General features: G+C 35.3%; 1 protein-coding gene across 1 annotated transcript in view; it reads left to right on the plus strand.

The window, feature by feature from the left end:
- The first annotated feature begins 11,806 nt into the window (after positions 1–11,806).
- The window catches only part of LOC132556798 (carboxyl-terminal PDZ ligand of neuronal nitric oxide synthase protein-like), an 84,320-nt gene continuing 68,660 nt past the window's right edge, over positions 11,807–27,466 (plus strand). Inside the window, exon 1 of the mRNA XM_060221243.1 lies at positions 11,807–11,956. Coding sequence (XP_060077226.1) covers positions 11,849–11,956 — 108 coding nt within the window. The 5' untranslated portion in view covers positions 11,807–11,848. The remainder of the gene's footprint in view (positions 11,957–27,466) is intronic.

Raw genomic sequence — 27,466 nt, forward strand, 5'->3', positions numbered from 1 at the left:
TTATTAGATAAAGTGCATTTGACTTGATGATTTTTGTTATTGTTGCCGTGGTTACCGAGAGTGGTCACTACCGCAATCTTATCTTGTCTGGGAAAATTTCTGTCATTATGCCATATAATTGTGATTTTGAAATTTTGTTTGGTTTGTATGGGTTATTTTCGGTTTAATTGACATGAATCCTGAACTGGTACCAGAAATCTTTGTGTAAACAACCCCACCCCTACATATCTGTAATTATAAACATATGTATGGTCATATATCATGCACTGTTTTAATTTTTTCTCAGTTGCCAAAGAAATCAAAAACAAGCAACTGCTTGGTTAAACTGTAGCCCTGCCGACTGATATATCTAAATGTGTTTGTTGTGTTTTGAGAGGTTGTGAATACAATACGATAACTTCTATTACAGCGGCGGAGGCCCTGATTGGTTGTGTAGGATAAGCACCTGCGAAGGGCATTATTCCCCTATGGGATGACAATTCTAGTTCCAGTTATTTTAGAAACGCGCTGTTTATAAACAGAAATAATTAACTTTGAAACGAATGTTAAAATTCAAGGACACGGGATTATTTCATTGAGTATTTGTTGGTTTGAAAAGATGAAATCCTAGGGATATCATTTTAGCATCGATAATTGGCTTTATTTGTGGAACAAACACCGATCCGTCGTTGTTTACCTTTATTACACGGTGAAGCAGAGGACGTTTGCCCTTCCGGAACATCTGGTCTATATGTCCTTGTCTTTGAGTCCATAAATTTGACTGATAAAATTCAATCAACACAGTGCTACACTGTTTGCTTTCACTTTGAACGTCAAACACCAAAGCTGGTTTCCCTAATGATTGTTTATATACCACTTGTTTCATTATTTGTGGGGTTTGTCGTTGTTTTCAATATAATTTATAAATCAAAGTACTGCAGAGCTGCATAGATAATTATGACTACTGATTGTTATTAACATCGGCCTTATTGGTGTTTACGAAGCATAGTTGTTATTCTTACGATTATATAATTACTTATTCGTCATAATAAGTATAGTTTCACGCTATTACCTTACCAAAAGGTGAAGTAAAAGACCGTTACTCTCGGCCATATACGTACACTTGCCTACATTCCGTGCTCCGCATAGCGATCGCTTGCAAAACAGAGTTGGCTTCAGTTTGTGAGCCCATGATGTGACAGCGGACGGGAATATGAAAGAAAATTTCACTCGTGGAGATAGTAATAACATGGTTTGCGCTTAATATTGTGTGACGAGGAGTATAAAACCAGAGACGGTGACGTGTTATATAAATCTTCTCTGATAAAAGTCATAAAACGATTATGGGATGAATTATTTGTTGAAATTGATTTCACTCCCTAATACATCAAAATATAACAACTACTGAGATGACGCTGCTCCCTAGCGCTATACACATACACACCTGTGTCATCGGTGCATGGAAAAGTTACAAATATCAACATGATACTCCGTTCAAGGATGTATAATAATAATATTAACAATACCTTTTTGGATATCGATAACTTCTCTGAGTATTTTAGTGTCTGAATATGCATCACGATCACCTACAGTCCTTGTATAAAGCGCAGGACATACGTGTGCAAGACTGTCCTTCTCGGTATAGTCGTTATAACTCGGTCATTGGAAAATATATACAGTGCCGCCGGCGATCGAGGAAAATTGAACTCTTCATTACCCAATCAATTTTACAAATATCAGCACGAATCGTAGTCGAAAAAGGTGTATTGTGATCATATCTGTGATGATGCTATTTATATTAATTAATTTAACACATATGTTCGGAACAGTTTACGACTCTTACGTCGCTGATAATCCCTTAAGAATGGATGTCAATGATCCCATAATTCTTTGCGTTCCGCCATATTGCCACGCCACTGTGAAACCTCTGCAAACCAGAGCAATAGGACCTACTTATTCGGCATTGACGCAAACCTGAATGTTTTCATGAACAGCTAGTCTGTCAGGTTTTTAGTACAATGCTTGAATGTCTCATAGCGACGGTATGCATGCATGACACTGTTTTGAAAGCTTTGATTATAGTATACGGCTTCGCTATATAGCACGGTGAACTCGTTGGAATATTTTCAGCAATCAAAAAGCTAGAAATGGTAGTAATAGCTAGTTCAAAAGGCTGTGACAATAGGCTGAAACCGTAACAAACAGTTTTATCTCTGCATTACTAAATTAGTTTTAAATTGAGTTCCCTTTTCGTTAAATCTGGTTCTTGTTTTAATATGTCTACATTTCTAGGGAGTTCTCCTTAAGTACTTGACTATAATGGAGGGATATGAAGTAGATAAACCCGACATTAGGTCACGTACAAATAAATGGTGGTATCCCTGGTAATCTTAACAAAAAAGAGTTTTTTAAGGATTTAGTGATATGACAAATTCTGAACAATAAGATTGTATTTTTCATGAAGAACAAATTACGTGTAGTAGTTAGTAATTAATCATGGCAAAATTTTATCTGACATAGTTAATGAAACAAACAATTTAACATGCCGGAATTTGATGACGGCAGGGAAATAAACTGAACTAACATCAAATAACAATTGATAGGTAGAACAGAGGTCAGACAGCGGGTCTCGGGTACAGGTAAACGATCAAAGATGCATGCTTACGTTTTATTGTGCATCTTTGCGGGAGAGTTCCAACAGGAATTGTTACCTGGATTAATGCATTTCCTGTAGATACACAATAAGAATGTCAGAGGTATCTATTTATGTGTAATTCTAACACATGAAAGATACCTCTTACAATAGTCCAATATGGTACGATGACAATAAAAATGTAAAAATGCCCAAATCATATCGATACACCATGACCTTGACTGGTACAATGACCTCCCGCCCCGATAAAAGTCAACTTTGAACTCTGACCTGATTCCAGCTCTGTATTTATATACATGTACAAAAATATCTATCATAATCACTTTCGTCCACTGTTATTTATTTCCCTGCGCGATCTCCAGTGGTAAGGGTTTGACTTTTGGTACTGTATAACTTAGCTGCCACATTGCCTGCCCCCTAGTGGTAAAGATTTGTAAACGCTCTAGACGTATATAGGGAATCGCTGTAGACTAGGAGATCTAGCCCTACTGTGATTATAAAGAGTCTGCCGTTTAGAAACACTGGCACTGAAAAAAAATGGATTTCCTTCACAGCGCCCATGCAATCTATTTCATCTTTTCGTTCCATCACAAGGGTCATATCTCAGCAGATTCTCAAATAACTTTACTCAAGGGATCAGCTGTTAGCTCAACTGGTGCATTATCTGTTATCTCTCTTTAATATGTTCCAAACAACAAACAAAATAAAATGTATTTTGAAATTAAAATCGTTGGGGAACACTTTCGAATTGATGTGGGAAAATGAATTTTGTTGATACAAAAAAATGAAGACTTAGGACGTATATATAACATACAGTGTACTACTCAAACATAAGAAATATTGAATTAATAATTATACAGCTATCCCATAGCATGCTAGAAATGCTGACATCATATTGTTGGAATATATGAAAAACTTGGAAATAGCAGGTGAGCGTTCGGGTTAATTAATATGTAAGGGTGATGCAAATCGTGTGTCTATTGGAAAAATTACTAGTAGAAATGGTGCATTATATAATTCTCACCAACATTTATCTAAGATAAAATGGTAGCTGCTTTTAAAAGTATTGAGAGGAATTATAACAGGATGACTTCAAAATAATGTTTTGTGTGACGTATTTCATGCAGTAAAACAACCCAAAGGCAAGCAACAGGTTTTAGAGAGTTCATTGGTATTTAAGAACAAGTCAGGGAGGAGGGGATCAGTCAGCCTTGGGTGGGGGCCGTTTGGAAAGAAGGGGTCAGTCAGCCTGGGGTGGGGGAGGATTTGGAGTGAAGGGGTTAGTCAGCTAACTTAAAGAGGAGGAAGCAGTAAGTGAGAGGGTCAGTCAACCTAGGGTGGGTGAGGATTTGAAAAAAAAGGTAGGTTGGTGTCAGTCAGTCTGGGGAGGGGGGAGGTGGAGGAGAAGAGGTCAGTCAGTCAGCACAGAGAGGAAGAACCAGTAAGTGAGGGGGTCAGTCAACCGGGAGGAGAACAGTAGGGAGGGGATTGGGGGTACCTTGTATGTTATACATTTGTTTCTGTTTACATTTCGTCCCTGGCTGAAGTCAATTAGCTGATGATAGGCTGTTAGTCTGATAGTGCTCTACCTCTACAATGATAGCCTTTTACCAGGTCAGGTACATTTGGTGCCAATATCTGCCCCAACAGTTTCCAGTTGTTAGTGAAACGGCATCAGGATGGTTGTGACTTGTTCTGGAGGTTCAAAACAGAAATAGGGTATCCTATCACCAAGTCCCTATCTCGAGAATAACTCCGGTTACAATGAGGGAAATCCGGGATTTCTTTTTGTGCCATCTGAGCCAGGATTCCGTTCTCTGTAGCGTGCTATCTTCCATAGATATTTGTAACGCACTGATTGCATTGGATTGCGGTTATGGATTCACATGCAGGCACAGGACTGGCCGTGTCATTGTTACTCCGGGGACACCAGTGTTTTGTTAAGGTAAATAAATACATTTTAGGTCTAAAGATATCGTACAAAAGACGGGTTGTCATGCAATTAAAAGGTTTTAGTTTGCCAAATGAGTTATTACCTGTTGAAGCATTTGATTGAAGATACACCATGGTATCCAAAAATTGCATTGCACACATTCTGTAATTTACGATGCTTTGGTTTGACTCATTTTTAAAATGTGAAAAACTGAGAAAATTCAATTCAAACATAATATACAAAAATTTGCAAGGCGATCGTTCATGCGTTGAATCACCGAGAGATGATATCCGTGCAGTAAAATTGCTTTTGTTCTGTTCTGACAATACACCTATTGATAGCGAACCGGGACTCGGAATTCCCGTCCAAAGGCCGATATCATCCGACGGAGACATATCGATAATTTTCTAATAGAAAATTAGAAAATTATGTAATTCAAATTACGATTTATGGTTTGCTTTTCAAGTCAAAATCCCCGTGAAGGGTTCTTTTCTCAGTCAATATTGATTATTTCCTGATTAAATTCATAAAAACCAAATGGTTGCGGAAAATGATTGATCAAAGAGTAGTCATTCTGCTCTGTAGATTAGACTACTTACAACACCAGTGTGTAACACAACGTTGACTTTGGTTACGTAATGGACATTATCAGTTAGATATGTATAGAATTATGACAGTGTCATAACATGATATAGTATAATGACAATGTCGTAATATAATACAGTATAATGAAAGTACCATAATATAACAAAGCATAACACTAGTACCATAATGTAATATAGTATAATAATAGAACCATAATGTAATATAGTATAATGATAGTACGGTATTATATCGTAGTTTACAATTTGTAATTTAATTACAAGCACAGTAGTATGTTAAAGGGAAGTATACTGACAGAGCGATATTATGATTTTTTATGATATGATAAACCTGTAACAGAATAATATGATATTGTGATTAAAATAGTACCATAATATGACGTATCAAACATACTGCAGTTTATGTACATGTATTGTAATATAATGTACATGTACTGTAATATAATGTACATGTACTGTAGTATAATGTACATGTACTGTAATATAATGTACATGTACTGTAATATAATGTACATGTACTGTTGTATAATGTACATGTACTGTTGTATAATGTACATGTACTGTAATATGTACTGTAATATAATGTACATGTACTGTAATATAATGTACATGTACTGTAATATAATGTACATGTACTGTAGTATAATGTACATGTACTGTTGTATAATATACATGTACTGTTGTATAATGTACATGTACTGTTGTATAATGTACATGTACTGTAATATAATGTACATGTACTGTTGTATAATGTACATGTACTGTAGTATGGTGTACATGTACTATTGTATAATGTACATATACTGTTGTATAATGTACATGTACTGTTGTATAATGACTACTTTATATAATCAAAACGTCCAGATAAGTTCAAGGTTATGTAACAATATCTATCGGTATGAATCTTATGATGTAACAGAACTAATTTGCTTGTGTAACGGATATTGATGATATTGACGTTTATGTAATTAGGAGATTGGTGTGTATTGATTAGGGCGTCACATTGACTTGCCATATAGAACCATAGTGATGAACGAGTTATGAAGCTGCACTGTAAAACGTGACGGTAAAACATGTGCTACCTATATACGTCTACATACATTTGGAGTATTGTCTTAAATAGAATGTTCTGTGGCCTTTACTTATTATTAATCAACTCAATGTCAATGTCAAACAAGGTCAACATCAGCAGTCTTTACCATAAATCGTCAGCCAAGCACCAATGTTTGAGACTGAAGCTGTAAGTTTCATCACAAATACTATCTAATGCTGTTTTCCAATGAATTGGGTGTGGTCGTCTAAAATGTAAGGAGTCTATATTGAATAAAATATCGTCATCAAAAGATCTTCTTATTGCCAACAGGCTCCTATTGATGATGACCTCAAATATATAATCTACATGCTTCCACATTTTCACCTACCTGCCAGTAGGACTTGCAACGTTGTTGACATATACAATTCTACACAACTGCAATTGTTGTTGGCTTATATTCCTAGAGAGCTTCTAATTCTGTTGACCTATATTCCTAGGGAGCTTCCAATGTTGTTGGCCTCTATAGCCAGAGGGATTCTAATAACGGTGACCTTCATAGACAAAGGAGTACTATTGCAGGTGACCTTCATAGACAAAGGAGTACTATTGCAGGTGACCTTCATAGACAACGGAGTATTACTGCAGGTGACCTTCATAGACAAAGAAGTACTATTGCAGGTCACCGTCATAGACAAAGGAGTAATATAGCAAGTGACCGTCATAGACGAAGGAATACTACTGCAGGTGACCTTCATAGACAAAAAAGTACTATGGCAGGTGACCTCCGTAGACAAAAAAGTACTATTGCAGGTGACCTTCATATACAAAAAAGTACTATGGCAGGTGACCTCCGTAGACAAAAAAGTACTATTGCAGGTGACCTTCGTAGACAAAAAAGTACTATTGCAGGTGACCTTCATAGACAAAGGAATACTACTGCAGGTGACCTTCATAGACAAGGGAGTACTATTGCAGATGACCTTCATAGACAAATGAGTACTATTGCAGGTGACCTTCATAGACAAAGAAGTACTATTGCAGATGACCTTCATAGACAAATGAGTACTATAGCAAGTGACCTTCATGGACTTACAGTTCACAGGTATTATAAAGTGTGTGTATGCAAGCATTTTCTCCCCGACTTTCTTTCACAACAAACCAAATAACCTTCTTTTGCCGAATTAAAGCTAAATTCAGCCAAGTTGATCACATGTTTAACGTTCTCGGAATTCAGGTCTATAATCCATAAAACTATATGTATGTGAAAACAAATATTTGTGACCTTTTTGATGAAGATATATCTCATTCAGAGCACGTCTTGTCTCTTCGTTGTAAAAGGGACGCCTAACGATTTCAAGAAATTATTTTAAATGCACTTTGAATCACTGAAAAAAATGTTTAGATAATAAAGTCTTATCGTAATGTGGGCAAATATAGAAACATCCCTGATCTCTGGTAAAAGACCTGATTGAAATCAAATATCCTTTCTTCTGATACCAACACTGTATCCGAAGTTCATTGATTGACCGGATTGCCTGCTGAAGAAATGAAGATTTGTTGACGTAAGAAAAACATGAGCCTAATCGGTGGAAGTGATCGAACTGTATACCTACATGTAAATAAAATGATAAAAAGGCGTGTAAAACAGTCCTCAGATTTCTTGTGATATCATAAACCTTGTAGCATGTCAATGAAAGGTATGTGTACAAGGATCTTACCTTCTGTTATAGTCTAGTTCAACAGTCAAAGAACAGTTCAGGTCAATTGGCACTTATTTGAACAAACGTTGAAGTCTTTCAACCCTGTGTGCTGCAGTACTGACCAAATATCATGACCCTGGGCATTTTGGTTTATTTTGTGAAAGTATTTGAGAATTTAAGACATTTGACCCTTTGGACATTGAAAGTGGATTCAGACCATAAATTGAACAAACTTGAAAGACCGTATTTCACCATGGTACTGGCCAAATATTGATATCAGCAATAAATTTTATTAAAATTTTTAACACATTTGAACCCAGTGACCTTGAAAGCGTTATTCCGTTGAACAAAATTGAAAATCTTTCACCTTTGTAATCTGTAAGCCTAATATCATGACCCAAGGCCAATTGATATTCGTTAATTCGCTTGAAAAAAAAATATAATAAGGTAGTGGACACTGGACGAACGACAGATGGATGGATGGACTGACGGCCAAAAATCGTATATTTCAGTCAACATTTTGTTTAGTCGCTGGATATAAAGGAGGTAAAACAAAATTAATGGCTAAATATTATCAAGCCAATGAATAAAGAATTTTACTGGCATTGGATAATCACACCTACCATGTATTCTGTTTCCCAGTTAAAAGGTAGGGTGCGCCTATAATGTCGAATGTGATATATGTAAGCTAAAACATCAAATGGGTATTTCCATGAAACAGTTTTGTTACAATTTGAATAACAAAGCTACATACCTAACAGTTTTAAAAGGAAACGACGATGCAAAAATAATCCGAAAACAAGACATGTAGTTTAGTGTTATGTTAGTATCGTCAGCAAGATAACTGCCCTACTATGAAGAAGAGTTCATGTGCAGACTCAGACAAAACGAGCGGTAGGTGGGGGATACAGAGCGATTTACAAAATCATACATGGAAAATTCTAGTCAATTTATCTACGAATTTGATTTTCTTTTTTGCAGCTATCGGCAATTCATCGATCCATCAAGATTCCTGTAACAATGGAATTTTATCTCTGATACTCGACTCCATCCTCCATGTAGCAGCAGTTTTTTAACCAGAATATATAACGTATCTTCTCTCGATGGAAATCTCGAGAGACTGTTGAAAGGTCAACATATCTAAATCTGTCACAGGTAAGTTACGGTTACTGAACTTTGATTTGTTCTAGCCTCTCCTCTAGATTACACAATTTATATCCAGACAACATGTATCATTATTTGCTCTCGAGAATTAATATCTTATTATTTTTATATAAATTGTTAATGCTGTATTGGTGCTTATATTTGGCAATGGCTCAGTTTTAGAAATACAGTTTTCTTTCAGTATCACAACCGTTCTTTGTCTGTTTATGAATACATGATCAAAATAAAAACCTTCCTTAGGATAAATGTGTGTGGTTTTACATGCTCTGTTGCGTTATGTCATAAAACTAGATTTATCATGTATCCACTGAACAGGAAGACCCCAGAGTGTCATCATACTTAATATAAATCTATATACGTGTATCGTCAGCCCATCCCATGAAAGCTGACAAAACTTGTATACAGACAATATTAGTATTTTACACCTGTTCCTTGTGTACTTAGTAAAACTTAGCCTATACACATGTCTGTAAATTAAAATAAAAATGTTTAAACCGTACAGACACTATTCTTGTACGAAAGAACCATTGTGGTTTAAAATATTTACTGAAATAACAAAAAATAATGCAATTTCCTCTGAAATACCGCTGTAATAGAAATGAAACTTGAACAGGAGCATGGGTTGAAACAATGGCCAATTTGATTATATTAAGCCATATCTACAATAGCACGGCCTTCGAGACATTGTTCCTTGTCACAAAGATATTCTAGTCCATGTCTGAAAGGTTTTCCTTTTCAAAGTGGTGTGAATTGGATGCAGCTTTTGACAAACCATCACATCTGCATTTTAGAGACGCCAGTGTTTCACAAGAAATATAATGATAACATAGTTACGATCATATAAAGACCAGTAGTCGTCTCTGATATTTTCAACTACATACATTATTTATAATAATTTCATACTTTTCAAATGACACAAGTTATTTATAGAATCTTATGCAAAAGTTTATATAATGAATAGATCACTTAATTAACGTGTTAGGTAATTTAAGTTTTTAATATCTATTTCAAAGACAGTTGTATAATTGTCTATATACAAAGAAAACAAATAAGCAATTCAGACTTCGTAGATTAATGATGTTAATAGAGTTCTTTCTTGTTTCCTACCATGTTTAATGGCCGCTGTTAATTGCCGATGGGAGATAACTCTGACACAGGATTCAGACATATGTCACTAACGTGCGCTTTCCTTCTTTTCTTTGAAATATCCAATATCTTCTATAATATCTATTTGTTATTGAAAAACTACAAAACATATTATTGTGGTGCATTAATTAATTTTCATTATCTCACCTTTCAGTATTTATTAATCAGCATTCCTACAAGGACGTGTGTGCCGTTAAGCTAACCTGTACTAAATTTCGAAAAGGAGTTCTCGTTTGTTCCTACTGTACATAGAGTCCTAGGGTATGAGAAAGTGCTGGGACAAAACACTTAATGAGTGTATACAATGGTTAGACACCAAGCCGTGAAACAGAATAGAATAATTTAGAAGACCTTTTGCGTGCTTTTCACACCGTGATAAAGGACAGGAAACAACACGGCCTTACCAGAGATCTCGGGGTCGAGAATGGCCACGCTAACGCTACCATCACTGTACTGGCGGATCATGAAGGTTGCCATATAAAGTCAGAAATGTAACGATCACACACAACTTGTTAACTGGTGCTGTTGAAAGGAGGAATCACACTGGACCGCAATCGGCTATAAACGATTCGGGTGATTATTGTACTTACGTCACAGCAGTGTTTAGGAATTGGTAGGAAGGTTTGTGGTACAGATATTATTGTGTCAGAGAAAGGTGAATATGTGTCGTTTAGTGGGTAAACTCATTCTTGTATGCAAGGCACTGGGATTACTGTAGAGTACCTGAAGACTACTTTCGACTTTTAAACAGAGTAGTTCATTTGTACATGTACTCGTTTTCGTATACAACCTGTACAGTGCTATAGCATTTGGGATACCAAGGAAGATGAGTACAGTATAGTGAAGTAGCTCTTATTTAAACGGAGTACTGAGGTTTTATCAATAGATAAAAAAAGTTTCAAGGAAGCAGAATATCGTTTTGTGGAGAATATCTTAACAAGTCTTATTTACAAGAAAATGGGCATCAATTAAGGAATTGAGTACCATTGTTATCAAATAGTAGTGAAATAAGTTATTATTAATCTAGATCACCAAGCTGTAAATTCCAAGTAGACTGGTGTACTGTCCTTATATGAGTTTCATCAACCTTAGAAACTATAAGTACAAGTCATTTAAGTTTTAAGTGTCACCCTTTCGAGAAGTGACAACTGCACAAGTTATATGTACAAACTTCGCTTTTCAAGTTCCAGTACCGTTGTATTTCTCGACTGATGTACCGCGACCTAACAAGTTTGAAGTACTAATCTTTCGAGTTACAAGTGGCGACCGTAACGCCGAAGTGGCAATCCAGTAAGCTAGAAGTAGCAAGCTTTCGAGCTGGAAGTACCAACCTGACGGAGTACCAATTCCAACCACCTTACGGAGTACTAACCTTTCGGAGTTGAGTACAGTGGTGTCCTGTCTCCCACACAGGGGTGTGATGCTGGTGTAGAGTGTGTGGGCAGCCACTGTACCCCTACTGACTGTAGCAGCTGTGAAGAGCAGTGAGCGAAATCAACACTATACACAGCTTATGTGATACTTGTCAGAGGCAGTAGTGTATTTACCCGGAGTAATGGCCGACTCCATTCACCATCATTCCCGCCACCAAACATAGCTTGTGATTGATGGCATGGGGAATTTGTAGGAGGGATAAAAATGCTATCTAAGCGACACTATGACCTTGTTTCGGAAGATGGGTATGACACACGGATTCCCCTTCACAACGAGGATGCTTTCCAACATGGAATACACTTTCAAGCAAAGGTAAGTTTATTAAAGTTTTTTTTCCAATCATTAAAAAAGTTTATGTTTCCACACTCGGATTTTTTAAAAACTTTTATTGAATGTTTGATGAGCTAGGATTAAACAGAGTATATCATGTATGTTTTATGTACATGCATGTACGTACATATAAACAGATGTAGGATAAAAAGAGATTTAAATTCCAACGAATAGTTGACACGCGAATCACACACATACTATACACATACAAAGTGGTGTGTATGCTGCTGATGGTGTACTGGTGAGGGGGAGGAGGGGCACAGGATACCGGAGGGGCAGGTTATGTATGTCATGGAGGGAGTTAGAGTGGTCCAGTGTCCAGTACTAGGAAGCAGTGTGTGTACATTTTGTATGTCAGGGAGGGAGAGGGCCGTTTATTGAGTACTGTAGGGGCATGTTTATCCATGTCAGGCAGGGAGAGTAATCAGTGAACTGTTTACTAGTGGTACCGAGTATGTACGCTAGGTAGGGAGAGGGGGCCTTGTACTGGTCAGGTAGGGAGAGGGGACATGTACTGGTCAGGTAGGGAGAAGAGACCATGTACTGGTCAGGTAGGGAGAGGGGAAATGTTCTGGCCAGGTAGGGAGAGGAGACCATTTACTGGTTAGGTAGGGAGAGGAGACCATGCGCTGGTCAGGTAGGGAAAGGGGCCATGTTCTGGTCAGGTAGAGAGAGGAGACCATGCACTGGTCAGGTAGGGAGAGGGGCCATGTTCTGGTCAGGTAGGGAGAGGAGACCATGTACTGGTCAGGTAGGGAGAGGGGCCATGTTCTGGTTAGGTAGGGAGATGAGACCATGTACTGGTTAGGTAGGGAGAGGGGACAAGTACTGGTCAAGTAGGGAAAGGGGACAAGTACTGGTCAAGTAGGGAGAGGGGACCTTGTACTGGTCAGGTAGGGAGAGGAGGCCATGTACTGGTCAGGCAGGGAGAGGGGACCTTGTACTGGTCAGGCAGGGAGAGGGGACCTTGTACTGGTCAGGTAGGGAGAAGGAACCATGTACTGAATACTGGAGGACTGTGTTTATGTCAAGGAGCGAATAATGTATAATGTGTTTGTACATGGGGTTGGAGGTATGGGAGGGGCTGTATATATACATGACTTTGTAGGGGACGAAATGGATTGGAGGGGCTGTATAATGTGTTTATAGGAGAGGGAGGAGACCCATGTATTATGCTGGAGTGGCTGTATGTATGCTAATATTCAGGAATAAAAGTCAAATGAAATATATAAATTGTAAAATAATATAAGATGTATATTCATATACTGACCTGCAAGGTTTTGTCAAATATTATGATATTAATTTATTTAAACGGTTTAATTCTTGATAGTTGTAATAATAATTGTGTCAGTTTCTGTGTATCAAAGGCAATAGAGGTGACTGGGATTTCTTACTTATAGGTACAATAGATTTATTGTTAATGATATATACTGTGTATACAAGTCCCATGTAAGGTGGTAACATGACAGGTTAATATCTTACAAAAACGTTCAGTATAAATATATCAATATTGTATTAATATTATAATCTAATTATTAAAACAGTAATCGTAATTAATACTGTAAATTCATTAATTTTCATTGTTTTTTTTTATTTTTGTTAAATTTTTAGTTACTGTTATTAAACACTAATCAAAGTGTCTATGAATAATGAACAGATTAAAATGGATTTCAGTACTTAAGCAGAATTCATGAGCAAAATACATCTGAGAAATAAAGTGTCGAGGAAACTAAAAAAATTCCATGTAGTACAACTAATGGATTTCATGAACAAAATAAACAAAAAATGAAGTGCCAACAAAAATGCAAATTTTGTAAAACCGAGAAATTTGAGCCTGACAAAAGAAAATGATATAATGTCAAAATCAATTAACTTGATATTGATGTTGTTACTGTCTCAGAATTTATTGATACGGAGGATTCCAGACAGTAGAATTTGTGTGACCTAAGGGAAGTCTATTCAATTCCTAATAGCGAGAAAGTAATAATCACTTTTAATATTTTGAAAATGATATTTTCAAGATCTGTATGATTAGGTGCCTTTCTTAACGATGTTTACATGTCCAGTAGCTTTTGGTGATGTGTAGGATTTAAGACAATAACTTTGTTAGTTGGTATAGGGTTTAGTATGTCAAGAGTATGTAATTAATAAGTAATGAATAATGATACAGACTAGTCATAAAAGGATGAAAAATTCATTTGTTTTATTATATCCAGGTTTCTTGCTGTTAAACACAAGTTTGTTGTAGACATCCAACTACCTTGTCTGCGTGTTTAACATCGAGCTTACATCATCATACCCAAATTTCACTATTTTATGTCCAAACCTGAATATGTAATTTTTGTCATGTTAATTGATTGCAATTAAAGAGCATGAACTACCAATACCATATATAATATAACCCTTCTCATTTGAAATTGGCAGAATTAGTGTTTATCATGCAACCATCTGATGGAAATAACATGTTGAACGGTAGACGAATGAAATCTTACATTGATATAGCTGGGTATGATATGTAAATATTAATTGATAAAGGTAGGTGTGATATGGAAATATTAGTTGATATAGCTAGGTGTGATATGAAAATATTAGTTGATAAAGCTGGGTGTGATATGGAAATATTAGTTGATAAAGCTGGGTGTGATATGGAAATAGTTGATGAAGCTGGGTGTGATATGGAAATAGTTGCTAAAAGCTGGGTATGATATGGAATCATTAGTTGATAAAGCTAGGTGTGATATAGAAATATTAGTTGATAAAGCTGGGTATGATATGGAAATATTAGTTGATAAAGCTGGGTATGATATGGAAATATTAGTTGATAAAGCTGGATATGATATGGAATCATTAGTTGATAAAGCTAAGTGTGATATAGAAATATTAGTTGATAAAGCTGGGTATGATATGGAAATAGTTGATAAAGCTGGGTGTGATATGGAAATAGTTGATAAAGCTGGGTGTGATATGGAAATAGTTGATAAAGCTGGGTGTGATATGGAAATAGTTGATAAAGCTAGGTATGATATGGAAATAGTTGATAAAGCTGGGTATGATATGGAAATAGTTGATAAAGCTGGGTGTGATATGGAAATAGTTGATAAAGCTGGGTATGATATGGAAATAGTTGATAAAGCTGGGTGTGATATGGAAATAGTTGATAAAGCTGGGTATGATATTGGCAATGTATCTACATCATTATTTCTTGATTAATTAACATAAGTCATGATTAGTTGTTTACACTGACCAGTAATTAAGTTGTTCCTGATGGTCACTTTAATTGTTAGCAGGACCTGGCCATTACAGTGTTACCATACAGTTGTGGTTGATTTTTAACAGTATTCGGTCAGATTTCAAACCATTGTTATAGGTATTGTCTGTATATTTTATAAATTAGAATATCTATTCAGCTATATATAATACCTGGATACAATATTCAGTCTACTCTATATAGCTATTGGCTGTTGCAGCTTTGACAGGTTGACAGAAACTCAGACTTAACCAAAGCCGATATGGAATTTTCTTTGTTATGAAATATTTATCAGTGCAATGTGACAGGTTTCATAGTTAGATTGTTTCTGACTTACAATCAATACCATCAAAAGGTTCTTCAACACTTACATGGCAGGTTGGTTATTTCAATATATACAGGATTCCTACATATAGCTAATGAACCTTGTTAAACTAGACCTACAATGAAATGTTGATGATTGTACCCTGCTGATAAGATATAAGAAAAGTATGTTTTTCTCGGGTCACTGAAATTGCGAGTAGATATTGGATCTCACTGTTGTCTCTTGTTCCTTTGAATAAGTTTTGTTTCTAATGCCTCTCACATTTGACTTTTAGGTGACTGTCCACATTAAGTTTTAATGCATTATTTTGTTTTCTGATCTAGACAAACAAAAGTCAGTAAAATTAATTAATACTGTCTGATTGGTGTTCAGCTTTGGTTAAGCAATAAACTTTACAGAGTATGGACAGTAAAATATGACCCAAGGTTGGCTGTCATGTGCTACCTTGTGACCTTGTCAGGATTATGACAATTTAGTGTGATGGCACTATAAATATAAGTTTGAGAGACACCATCATCCTTTGAGGTATTAATACACACTAGTAGCACAAAATGTGATCAGTCAAGCTTATCCTCTGTCTATTCAAGACCCATACTAATACTGACTATGAGAGTTGTTCCTTAAATTTTGTGTTTTAAGTATGGTTTTTGACTTAGTTAAATTTCTTGTCTGGTCTAAAAGCTGTTGCAATTTTAAACAGCTTCCATTTATTGTTTTATGCTGTGTTTTCATTAACATAGTTGCTTTTGCTCACTAATTGAGTCCTATCTGAAGTAGGGGAAAAAACAGTTTTTGTCCTTTCTATTCTGAAGTATATTGATCCAGGCAAAATTCTTGGATCTAGTTAAATGTAGTGGGAAATTTTCTCCAATGGATATCCAATGTCAAAAATAAGGTGGACCACACCTATGTGAAGTTAAAAAGAAATTGTGAAAATAAAGGGGGTGGGGGGGCTCACTTTCATTATTAAGAGTCTAGGGCATTTTTCCCTCAAGGATCATCTTTGTTGTTCAGCTTAATTAACTTGCATAACTTGTGAACGAACTGTCAAAATTGTTAAATTTCAATATTTTGCTATGTAAGACAAAATGTTTAACCTGATTAAATTCAAGGCTTGTGTCTGTACCGTGGGAAGATGAATTCACCTAGCATAAGTCCAGACTCTACTTTAAGGAATGAAATGGATGATAAGCCTCATATTTAAGGTCACTATGGGTTTTAAATGGATTTTACTGCTTTTCCTTTAAAAAAAAACCATTTTTATAAATTATTATTCACAAATTATTATTCACAACAGTGATTTTTACACAGCCTAGCTGATGTGTTGTGACAGCAATGTACATATTGGACACAATTAATAATCCTCATTTGATATTGATTTGAATCATATAATTTACAGTATGAAATACTTTCTATTAATATCTATATTATGCACACACTGTTGGTCTGGACGGTAGAGAGTTATTGTATTGCCAGGTGGAGTCAATACAACCTAGTTGAACAGGAGACTTAATTGTACCTTGATTTCACCGTTGATAAGGAAATATGTAACATGGACATCAACACCTGGTCACACATTTGATAATATTTTAGATAGTAAAACAAAAGGTCAAAATTTCTGTTAGATATAAAATAAATATATTAGTCATGTGTATTGTACTGGGTTATGTCCCTTGTTCATGTGCAGATTTGTTGTTTCAAGCACTGCTTTGTATGTTCTGGTTAGCTACCTATTGGAATAGTCAAACATTAAAACCTAGTCTTAATTGTGCCGTTTATTTATTCAAAAGTGTATTTACTACAGAAGGTTATTAATAGATGATAAATGATGTATCTATATTGGTTTGTCTCACACAAGATTTGTACCTTAGATTTGTAACTATACAGTAACCATTAGATATCACAACATACATACATGTACATGATGTGTATGGTTGTAGGCCAGGTAAATACAGGTTACCTAATGAAATGTTGTGTTCTATTTCACAATTTCTGACCTATTTTGTGTCTGACAGAATGGTATACCTTTGGAATTCTAGTGTTGGCCAAGTAATCAGAACTAGGGCTGATTCCATCAGGATTCTGTCACACTTCTCCATGAAAATGATTAAATTTGCTCTCTAAATGTAAACTTGAAGCTCTTTCTCATTATAACTACTCCCTAGCTTGGAGATAGGCAGTGAAAGGTGACCTTGAACACACATTGTTATTATGTAATAATAGCCTAGGTCTCTGTGATCAATGAGATTAAGTGAACCATGAGATTAAGTGATCCATCAGAACAGGTGAACCATGAGATTAAGTGATCCATCATGACAGGTGAACCATGAGATTAAGTGATCCATCATGACAGGTGAACCATGAGATCAAGTGATCCATCAGAACGGGTGAACCATGAGATTAAGTGATCCATCAGAACAGGTGAACCATGAGATTAAGTGATCCATCATAACAGGTGAACCATGAGATTAAGTGATCCATCAGAACAGGTGAACCATGAGATTAAGTGATCCATCATAACAGGTGAACCATGAGATCAAGTGATCCATCAGAACAGGTGAACCATGAGATTAAGTGATCCATCAGAACAGGTGAACCATGAGATTAAGTGATCCATCATAACAGGTGAACCATGAGATCAAGTGATCCATCAGAACAGGTGAACATGAGATTAAGTGATCCATCAGAACAGGTGAACCATGAAATTAAGTGATCCATCAGAACAGGTGAACCATGAGATTAAGTGATCCATCAGAACAGGTGAACCATGAAATTAAGTGATCCATCATAACAGGTGAACCATGAGATTAAGTGATCCATCAGAACAGGTGAACCATGAGATTAAGTGATCCATCATAACAGGTGAACCATGAGATCAAGTGATCCATCATAACAGGTGAACCATGAAATTAAGTGATCCATCAGAACAGGTGAACCATGAAATTAAGTGATCCATCAGAACAGGTGAACCATGAGATTAAGTGATCCATCAGAACAGGTGAACCATGAAATAAAGTGATCTATCAGAACAGGTGAACCATGAAATTAAGTGATCCATCAGAACAGGTGAACCATGAAATTAAGTGATCCATCAGAACAGGTGAACCATGAGATTAAGTGATCTATCAGAACAGGTGAACCATGAGATTAAGTGATCAATCATAACAGGTGAACCATGAGATTAAGTGATCCATCATAACAGGTGAACCATGAGATTAAGTGATCCATCAGAACAGGTGAACCATGAAATTAAGTGATCCATCAGAACAGGTGAACCATGAAATTAAGTGATCTGTCAGAACAGGTGAACCATGAAATTAAGTGATCTATCAGAACAGGTGACAAACCATTCTTACATCATAGATCTCTTTGATAGGTAAAAGTTTTAAGTAATTGCCTGAAAAGTTGTTTCAGTGATAGACAAAGAAGAGGACATGTATATTTTTATTATGAAATTTTCTGTGAGATATTGTTTCTATTGACTGCTAATACTTTAGATATGATTTCAGATTGTTATGAGAAAGTTTCACTGTATTTATTTGTTAAAATACACTGCAAACATATTACCAAAATAAAATTTGATGAAAATTTGGTTCTAGTACTAGAAATAAGTGTAGGTGAGAGGAAATGATGGCTGTTTGACCCGATCATTATGGGAAGCTTGTATAGAGTATTTACTACCCAAGAACTCATTAAAACTACAAAGTGGCTGTAAAGTTGATTAGAAAATTTTGTCAAATGGAAGGCAGACATGAACGATAAAGAAAAACGGGTCTGTAATGGAGGCTACATCCGGAGATGTGGTAGTTAATACAACAGTATAACTGAAATAACATTACTGAAGGATGTGTGGATAAACCACAGTGACATTCCACTGTTATAGTAGAGGCAGGCTACACCGACATGTTGATGGGCTAATAAAACGCTCAGCTTACTGAAATAGCACCACACGCCCTTAACTTCTACTTTGGAAATTAAGTGATTAAATAGAATCGTTGTCCGTTATTGATTTCCATTGATTGTCATTATCCATTGTCTTAAACGCTGTAAAGGGAATGAAGCAGACATTCCGTTTGATATAAACCTCATGACACTGTCTCCCATTTCAATGGATTTGTTTTTCAGTGTGACACTGCACATTTGTGTTTCAGTGATAGACATTCTGTGTTATTTGTTGAGGTGTTACTGATTTGACATATTATTGAGTCTTAAATTCCTGTTCTGTCATGTAGAATCTCCTGTATGTGATCTCATCCCCATTAGGCAATCAGGACGGCCGTGTACTTTAACGTTAGTTGTGTGGCCAATGTTTTGTACAAGGAATGTGCTTCAGTGTATCATTTAATTAGCTGGAATGGCAGGAGGGGTTAAATGAATATACCACTATTCTAGCCCCTTCCGGAAAATGGTTGCAGCTTATGTCGCCAAACTCAACCATCCAATATTTTTGTATGAAGTAAAATATACAATTTATCATGAAAACGATAGAATATAAATGAATTATAGATGGGTTTATTGTTGTTGGCACTTCTAGTCAGACTCCAGGGCTCATTGTTACCCAGTACACATGATAACAAAGTTGGAAATCAGTCGCAATAAAAAGGTCAATGTCATTTCTTGTCATAGACATGTTTCGTGTTCCATTCAAAGGAACGTCATTCACTATTATCTCCATACCTTATGCAGAGTATTGTGTGCTTTCGTCTAACATTCTGCCCTGTGGATAGCTAGGTTGGTTTCAATACAGTAGAACAGTAACCCTTCATCGTGTTGTCATTGAAGGGAAGGAGAAAGAGAGAGAATAACCTAACACGTAGTTCAGATGTTAAATGTACTTATCAAACTTTACTTCGGTTGTAATGAGTACCATATAAATTTAAGGGAGATAACTCTGACTATAGAGACATTAATGAATTTATTGTATGAGGTAAACAGCATTTATTGATGATTTATTGATGTGTTTTGAAATTTGCAGTGCTATATTTACTAATTGTGATTATGAATATACTGTCACAAATTGTGTTTTACATGTGATGTGTAGGGTTATCAATATTTTAGTATTTATAAATTTGAACAAGGGAGAACACAATTTTAGTGTCATTTTTATGCATTGTTTCAGATGGGTTTTGTTGCTCAGGATTTGTAGCCTCAGTCACTTTCAAAATCAGGTGACCATCCAGAGTCATCCTATTAATCCTGACATCATTTCTTGACATTTCGAGGCATTCAGGATCATTATCGTCATCAATAAATTGTCATACAGATTTGATATACAATTGAGAAAATGTTGGCTGGTATATCATGGTTATTAGTGCCACTATTTTCTTTAGTAGATCAATCAAATTTTGAGTTGTATCTTGAATGAATTAGAATTAACGGTTATTTTCCTATGGAAAAGGTATCTAACAAAAAACAAATATTTTTATTTTGTATAATAATTAAATTAATTAATAATTTAATGATAAAGAGGGAGAGACAAAGCTGTTAATTGTTGTTACATAAGGCCTGGAAACATATTATAATATTTGCCATGTTTTCAATCAGCTCACTCATGGTGTTAACATTTCCAGATGTTGTTGACAATCAAAACTGTTATCATAATTCATCATTCAAGTAACATAATAACCTCTACATCCTTTTTTTAGAGACTTTCAATCCTGGCCAAAACCATCCTCTCACCATTCACCTACTTCTCTTGCAAAATAGATTTACTAGCTTATTCACTTATGCAAAACTTCTTTCAAATCCTTCTTTGTTGGGAGTTTTTCAAAGTTAGTGTGGAGCATCCTTAGGTGAATGGACTCCACTTTGCATAAATAGTGCATTTGACCTCTTGAGAACAGAGGGAAAAAATTTAATCCATATTCTTCTTTCAGGATGAATGGGGTTTATAAAAAACTGTTATCTGAAGCATCCTGGGGGATTGGTGAACAGATAACGTATAAATGGTGGGTCTGACCCCCATCTAAGGGCGCTGAGGGTCAGGGCACAGGTAGAAGAAAGATGGGAAAATCTTTAGAATCCTTCTTTTTTTGTTGACATTAAGGTTTTAAGATCAACTTTGGTCAGAATTTAGGGGCACAGTCCTTCCTCATAGGGCTTTTGACTAAATTTGGCCTGAATTACCATCGAATGGAGGGGATTAAACTTTGTATAGTCAGTGCACTTAACACTACTTGGGGTATAGAGGCAAGCCAGAAGGGGAAATGAGAGGTAAATCTTTTAAATTCTGTTTCTATTTCGATAAAGCATTTATTTTGGCTATACCAGGTGATTAACACAGGTCCAAAAGCCTCTTGTTAAATGAGTCGCACCTCACCAAACAAAAACAGATGAAAGTACATGTATTTGTAAAAAGCACATCAGGTATTGTTAGATCTGATTGCAACTGCTGCAGAGTTGCTACAACCAATTTTCTCATCCATTTTGAAACCCAGATGTTTATGAGACCAGGTCAGTATGGGTCATTAATTTCACAACCTTATAAATATGATTACTAAATATTTATCCTGCAAATGTAAGCTTGGGGGCCAAAGTATAATCAGCCTCTGGGATGGGCTTATTATAGGTCATGGAAATACTGTTGAAAATGCTATTGAGCAGTATTATGTTATATGGGTGGGCTTATTACCAGGCATAAGATTATCAGCAGATAAGTATGGTATAAACCACACACCAAAGTAAGCACATTTATCATATAACTCAGAAATACCATGCTGCCACAAACACAAAATAGAACTCCACTTTATATATTGAGCTTGACATGTTCCCAAGTTTTCTCATTGAACATCAACACTGCCCTTTGAAACCCTTTTTCATTATTTTGATAAGTTAAATGACAAGCATGTTTACAGAAAGGAATTTAGGATTGTATAAAAAGTAGGAGATTGCAGTCAAGTGAAGCTGATTGATGGAAAGTGAAGGAATTTAGAAAGCAGGGTACATATAATGTCTACATATGTACTTGGTAAAGCTGAAGGGTTGAATCACATGGTTCTATGTATGGTTACATTGATTGATTTAAGGTCCTAGCTCTGTATGTTGAAAGATAAAACAAAGCTCTAGAAGCTCACCACCACTTAATTAAAGAATCTCATTCTCTGTCACCTTCCACTTAAAAAACAACAATCAAAACTTGCCAGGTTCCTGATTAAGAATAACCAGCATGGCAGAGTCCTTGAAACTCTCTTACACATCATCCCTGCAGCTCAAACTCACTCTTTAATTCATAAATAGATCACGATCTTAAAGCACTTTAGTGACATTGATCTGTTAGCCATGTTGATTCAGTGCTGGCTGTGTTCCGATTTACTTTGAATAGCATCATCTTTGTCCTGAAGCTGTTTGGGTAATGATATGTCTGTCCCATCTGTGCGGCTGTCCATCTTTGTCACTGATTGATCATGCCTTTTTTTATTCACAGGCTATGAGACTGTAGTAATTTACCACTTCAATGTTGGCAAAACTAACAGGCATCCATGGCAGTTTGACAGGTTGAGATACGTTTGGCTTAAGTTAAAACTCAGAATGGAACTTTGTTCATGTGATGCTAATTTTTCTACTGCTTTTAAAGATACCAATGTTGTATTGTAAATTGATAATTGTTTTTCAATTGATGAAAAAGAAAAATCTCACGGAAAATGCAACAGCTAAGGCGAGACGTATCAAACCATAGAGATCTGAAGATTCTAGATAGATATTTACGCTCTAAGCAGTTACTGTTCCTCAAGGATACAGGCCTAGTTGTTTGCTCGGAAATAATTACCTATCTTTTTGTAATGGGTATGTGTACAAGTGTTCATATTTGTTCTCCCTTTTATTGTTTAGATTTTATGTCACCATTGGTTACACACTGCAAAAATCTACTTCAGAAAGAAAAGGAAAAACGTGGACTTTTATCGATGCTACCATTCTGCTAATATTCATGAAGGCCATTACAGGTCATGTTTGCTCTAACCTGCCATCCTGCTCAGTTGTGTTCTAACAGACATATTCTTCAAATCATAAAAAACAAACATGGAAACACTTTCATTGATATTTTGTCTGCTGTCATTTTAAGTTTGTCTGTTTCATTTTAAACCAACCATATATTTTGTAATACCAGAATAGGTTGAAAAGATAGCAATTCTCATCTTCTGTTGAAGATAAAACCTGGCAGACAAAGTAACCGTATTACTAGATGTAGATCTACTAAAACCATGAAAAAATCCGTTTAACATCAATTATTTCTATCTTCTTTTTCACAATACAAACTGATGAATTTTTTTATAAAGACAATATTTTATTTAAGACTTTTTAAATTGAATAAAGATGCATGCTTCAAGTGTTTAAGAAATTGCTGTTTGAAATGAGAAGAAATATACTTTGAAGACTGACGACTGCTGGCTGAGTCCCATTCCTTAGAAACTGTTTTGGGATCATATCAATTTTCAGAATGTAACATAATATTATATAACAATGTGTTGCCAAGTCCTAGCTGACAAGGAAAATCCAGTTCCTTAAATTTTGTCCTGATAATATATTACATTTGCTGTTTATTTAAACTGCAATCAAGACCTCAGGAAATTTAATGCTGGATTTTCCCTTGGTGGTACATTAGATAATAAATGCTTTATCCTAATTTCATTTGGTGATATAATAGTTGATTTATCCTGGTACTTTGAGTAGTAAAATAATAGATTTATCCTGCTACATTGAGTAGTAAAATAATAGATTTATCCTGGTACTTTGAGTAGTAAAATAATAGATTTATCCTGGTACTTTGAGTAGTAAAATAATAGATTTATCCTGGTACTTTGAGTAGTAAAATAATAGATTTATCCTGGTACTTTGAGTAGTAAAATAATAGATTTATCCTGGTACTTTGAGTAGTAACATAATAGATTTATCCTGCTACTTTGAGTAGTAAAATAATATATTTATCCTGGTACTTTGAGTAGTAAAATAATAGATTTATCCTGCTACATTGAGTAGTAAAATAATAGATTTATCCTGGTACTTTGAGTAGTAAAATAATATGATTTATCCTGCTACATTGAGTAGTAAAATAATAGATTTATCCTGGTACTTTGAGTAGTAAAATAATAGATTTATCCTGCTACTTTGAGTAGTAAAATAATAGATTTATCCTGCTACTTTGAGTAGTAAAATAATAGATTTATCCTGCTACTTTGAGTAGTAAAATAATAGATTTATCCTGCTACTTTGAGTAGTAAAATAATAGATTTATCCTGGTACTTTGAGTAGTAAAATGATAGATTTATCCTGCTACTTCTGGGTGATATAATAGATTTGTTACTTTACATATAATCATATGATAAAGACAGGATTTTACTATCTCACTGTTATAAATTCAGATTTTGAAAAATTTTTGTTGAAAATTGAAAATTTCTTTTAAAATGTCTTTGAATTTTCTATGCTCTAAAATCAATAGATGTTTATTTCACTCTAGTAAACCTTGTTAAAGGCAGGATACAATGTACTTATGTGAAATGAAATTGAATGTGAAAACAATAAACCAATTGTTAATAGCTAATGTCTGACAAAAGTCTGCCAAGGTCATTTATCTCTTTGAAAAAGTGACACTTTGATATAATCTTCTCAAACTTGACTTTAGTGGCTGTCACACCAACACCACGCTCAAAAAAAAAGAAATGTAGCTTGAAATTAAAGTTTCGCTTTTAATTTTTTTGTAGACAACTCTGTCCTATAAAGTACACGTAGACATGAAACATTACACATCAGCTGGTATGATTTATGTGTCCACTGATTGGATAATTGAGGACAAATGGGCATACTTTTATTTGTTATTCGTCATCTGAACCTTTGAGCTTCACCAGTAAGTGGCTCTGGGAGGCATTGCCATGTCCTCAAAATGTATCGTTTGGTGGGATGGGATGGAATTTTTCAGTGAAAGAAATGGCATGTTCCTTGCTATGATTGGAGTGTATTTTTCCCTTGGTGAATTAGCTGCAATTAATGTATTATTTCTGAACAATGTTTAAACCAGAAAGGACTGTTTACCCAGTAATTTATTGTGTTAACCTTGGAATCTAATTCTAGAATCAAGGATATATAGGGAAGACCCACAACACAGATTTATTTATCAATGATATATAATCATTAATGTTTTCTACATGAACAGTAGTCTTTACCTATGCTGTGTATTTGTACAAATATTTCCGGAATTCGGTGGTTCTGAAAACCCTGATGTACAGCAGAAAGTCTTGTTTATAAGTGACAAGATGTCTTGCCTTTTAAAGCTTGATCTTTGCTGTATTTGTCTGACTTAGACAATTCACAAGTAGGAACAGACAAATAAAGGAGGTACTTTCTAGTTGACATAAATACTACCCTCAGAAGTTAACAGATCATTTGTATATATATAATTAAGTAATGTAATTTAAGAATTTTCCCACTGAATCTAGATAATGCTTTTACTAAACAAGCAAGTCTACAGCTGCTCCACCTGTTAGCACCATTCATAAGCAAGAGAAAATAATTTGACCTTTTGTCAATGTAACTGTTAGAATTATAACTCAATTATGAAAATTTTCTGCTCGTTATTAACAGCATTCATTGCAAATTGATGCAAAAAACTGAAATATGTTGCAACAGCTTGTCTCAAATGTCTGTGTACTTGTAAGTGTATGTGTTGGGAGGCAGTGCAGTTGAGGGATCCATGACAAACATGTGTTTCTGATGTAGTGCAGCTGAGTGTGTACATGTATACATACATATGTATACAAATATGTACATTGTTAACATGTGTTTTGTTGTAGGCAAGGACATTGCAACACAAAACCTCACAATGACAGATACTCATTGTTACCCTGTGGAGTGTAATAACAATCTAAAGTCACTCTAGATATGTTGTGAATGTACTAGTACCTTACAAACACATGTATTTAGTATTCTTTATCAAAATTATCCAATATATATAGGAAAGGTGAAATTTATTGTTTATGGGGCTCAACATACACCTCCCTACCTAAATTTCGACATTTCTTTCAATAACTTTGGATTTTCCGCAGTCACCTCCTAGGCTTCAAAATTTACCAGGTAAGCCCTTAGAATCAATGGCGAGTCCTAGAAGAACAAAATAGCTCTATAATGCAGCTCAATTAATGGCTTGGCTCTGCTGTATCTGACTCTAAATTTGTATGAGAAAGTGTTATTCACTTAAGTATAGATGATAAAAACTGAAGAGCAGGTGCAGGATTTTGAATTGTTGAACAATGTTTCAGAGCATATTACCAGTTACAAGGGTTCAAATGGGAATTGTTTATATTTTACAGCTATAGATAGAAGGTAGGAAGGAGGCATTTTACTAAAAAAAAAAAAAAAAAACAAAATTAATGTTCGCTATAAATTATGGCCTGGGCCACAAATCACAAGTTGAATTAATCTTAATTCTTTTAACAATACAATATTTTTGGCTTTTTATCAGTGTTCATTTGTTCCTCCCTGAGAGAATTCCAAGTGCATTATACTGAAATGATGCAGAAGCTTTCCATCCCTTGGTAATAAAGGTGCATATTAAAGGACAGATATAGAAAAACCAGGATTGACAGGCTTGCAGGGCATTATACATGTATATAGGTATCAGTTTTATTAATGACATAGAATACAAAATGTGTCGGTTTTACTAGAGAGACAGATGCTTATGGCCAGGATCAGTACATTTGGTTTGAGGGCTGCTGCTGTTTGCTTCAGAAGGCTTCTCATGGAATATTTATATGCTGACACAGCATCTTTTGTTTAATCACCTCTATCATATAAAAAAAAGCTGCAAATTAACTTTTGTTCTTAAAAAGAATGTGCCATTGGACCATGCTATAAGTACATAAATATTGAAAATGTATAATGAATTATTGATTTTGGTTTAATTTCATGTTTACTGATTCTGCTGTTTCAATTG

The sequence above is a fragment of the Ylistrum balloti genome, unplaced genomic scaffold, assembly GCF_031769215.1.
Source record: "Ylistrum balloti isolate Yb309-2 unplaced genomic scaffold, AGI_CSIRO_Ybal_v1 Utg370590, whole genome shotgun sequence".
In the NCBI taxonomy this organism is placed as follows: domain Eukaryota; kingdom Metazoa; phylum Mollusca; class Bivalvia; order Pectinida; family Pectinidae; genus Ylistrum; species Ylistrum balloti.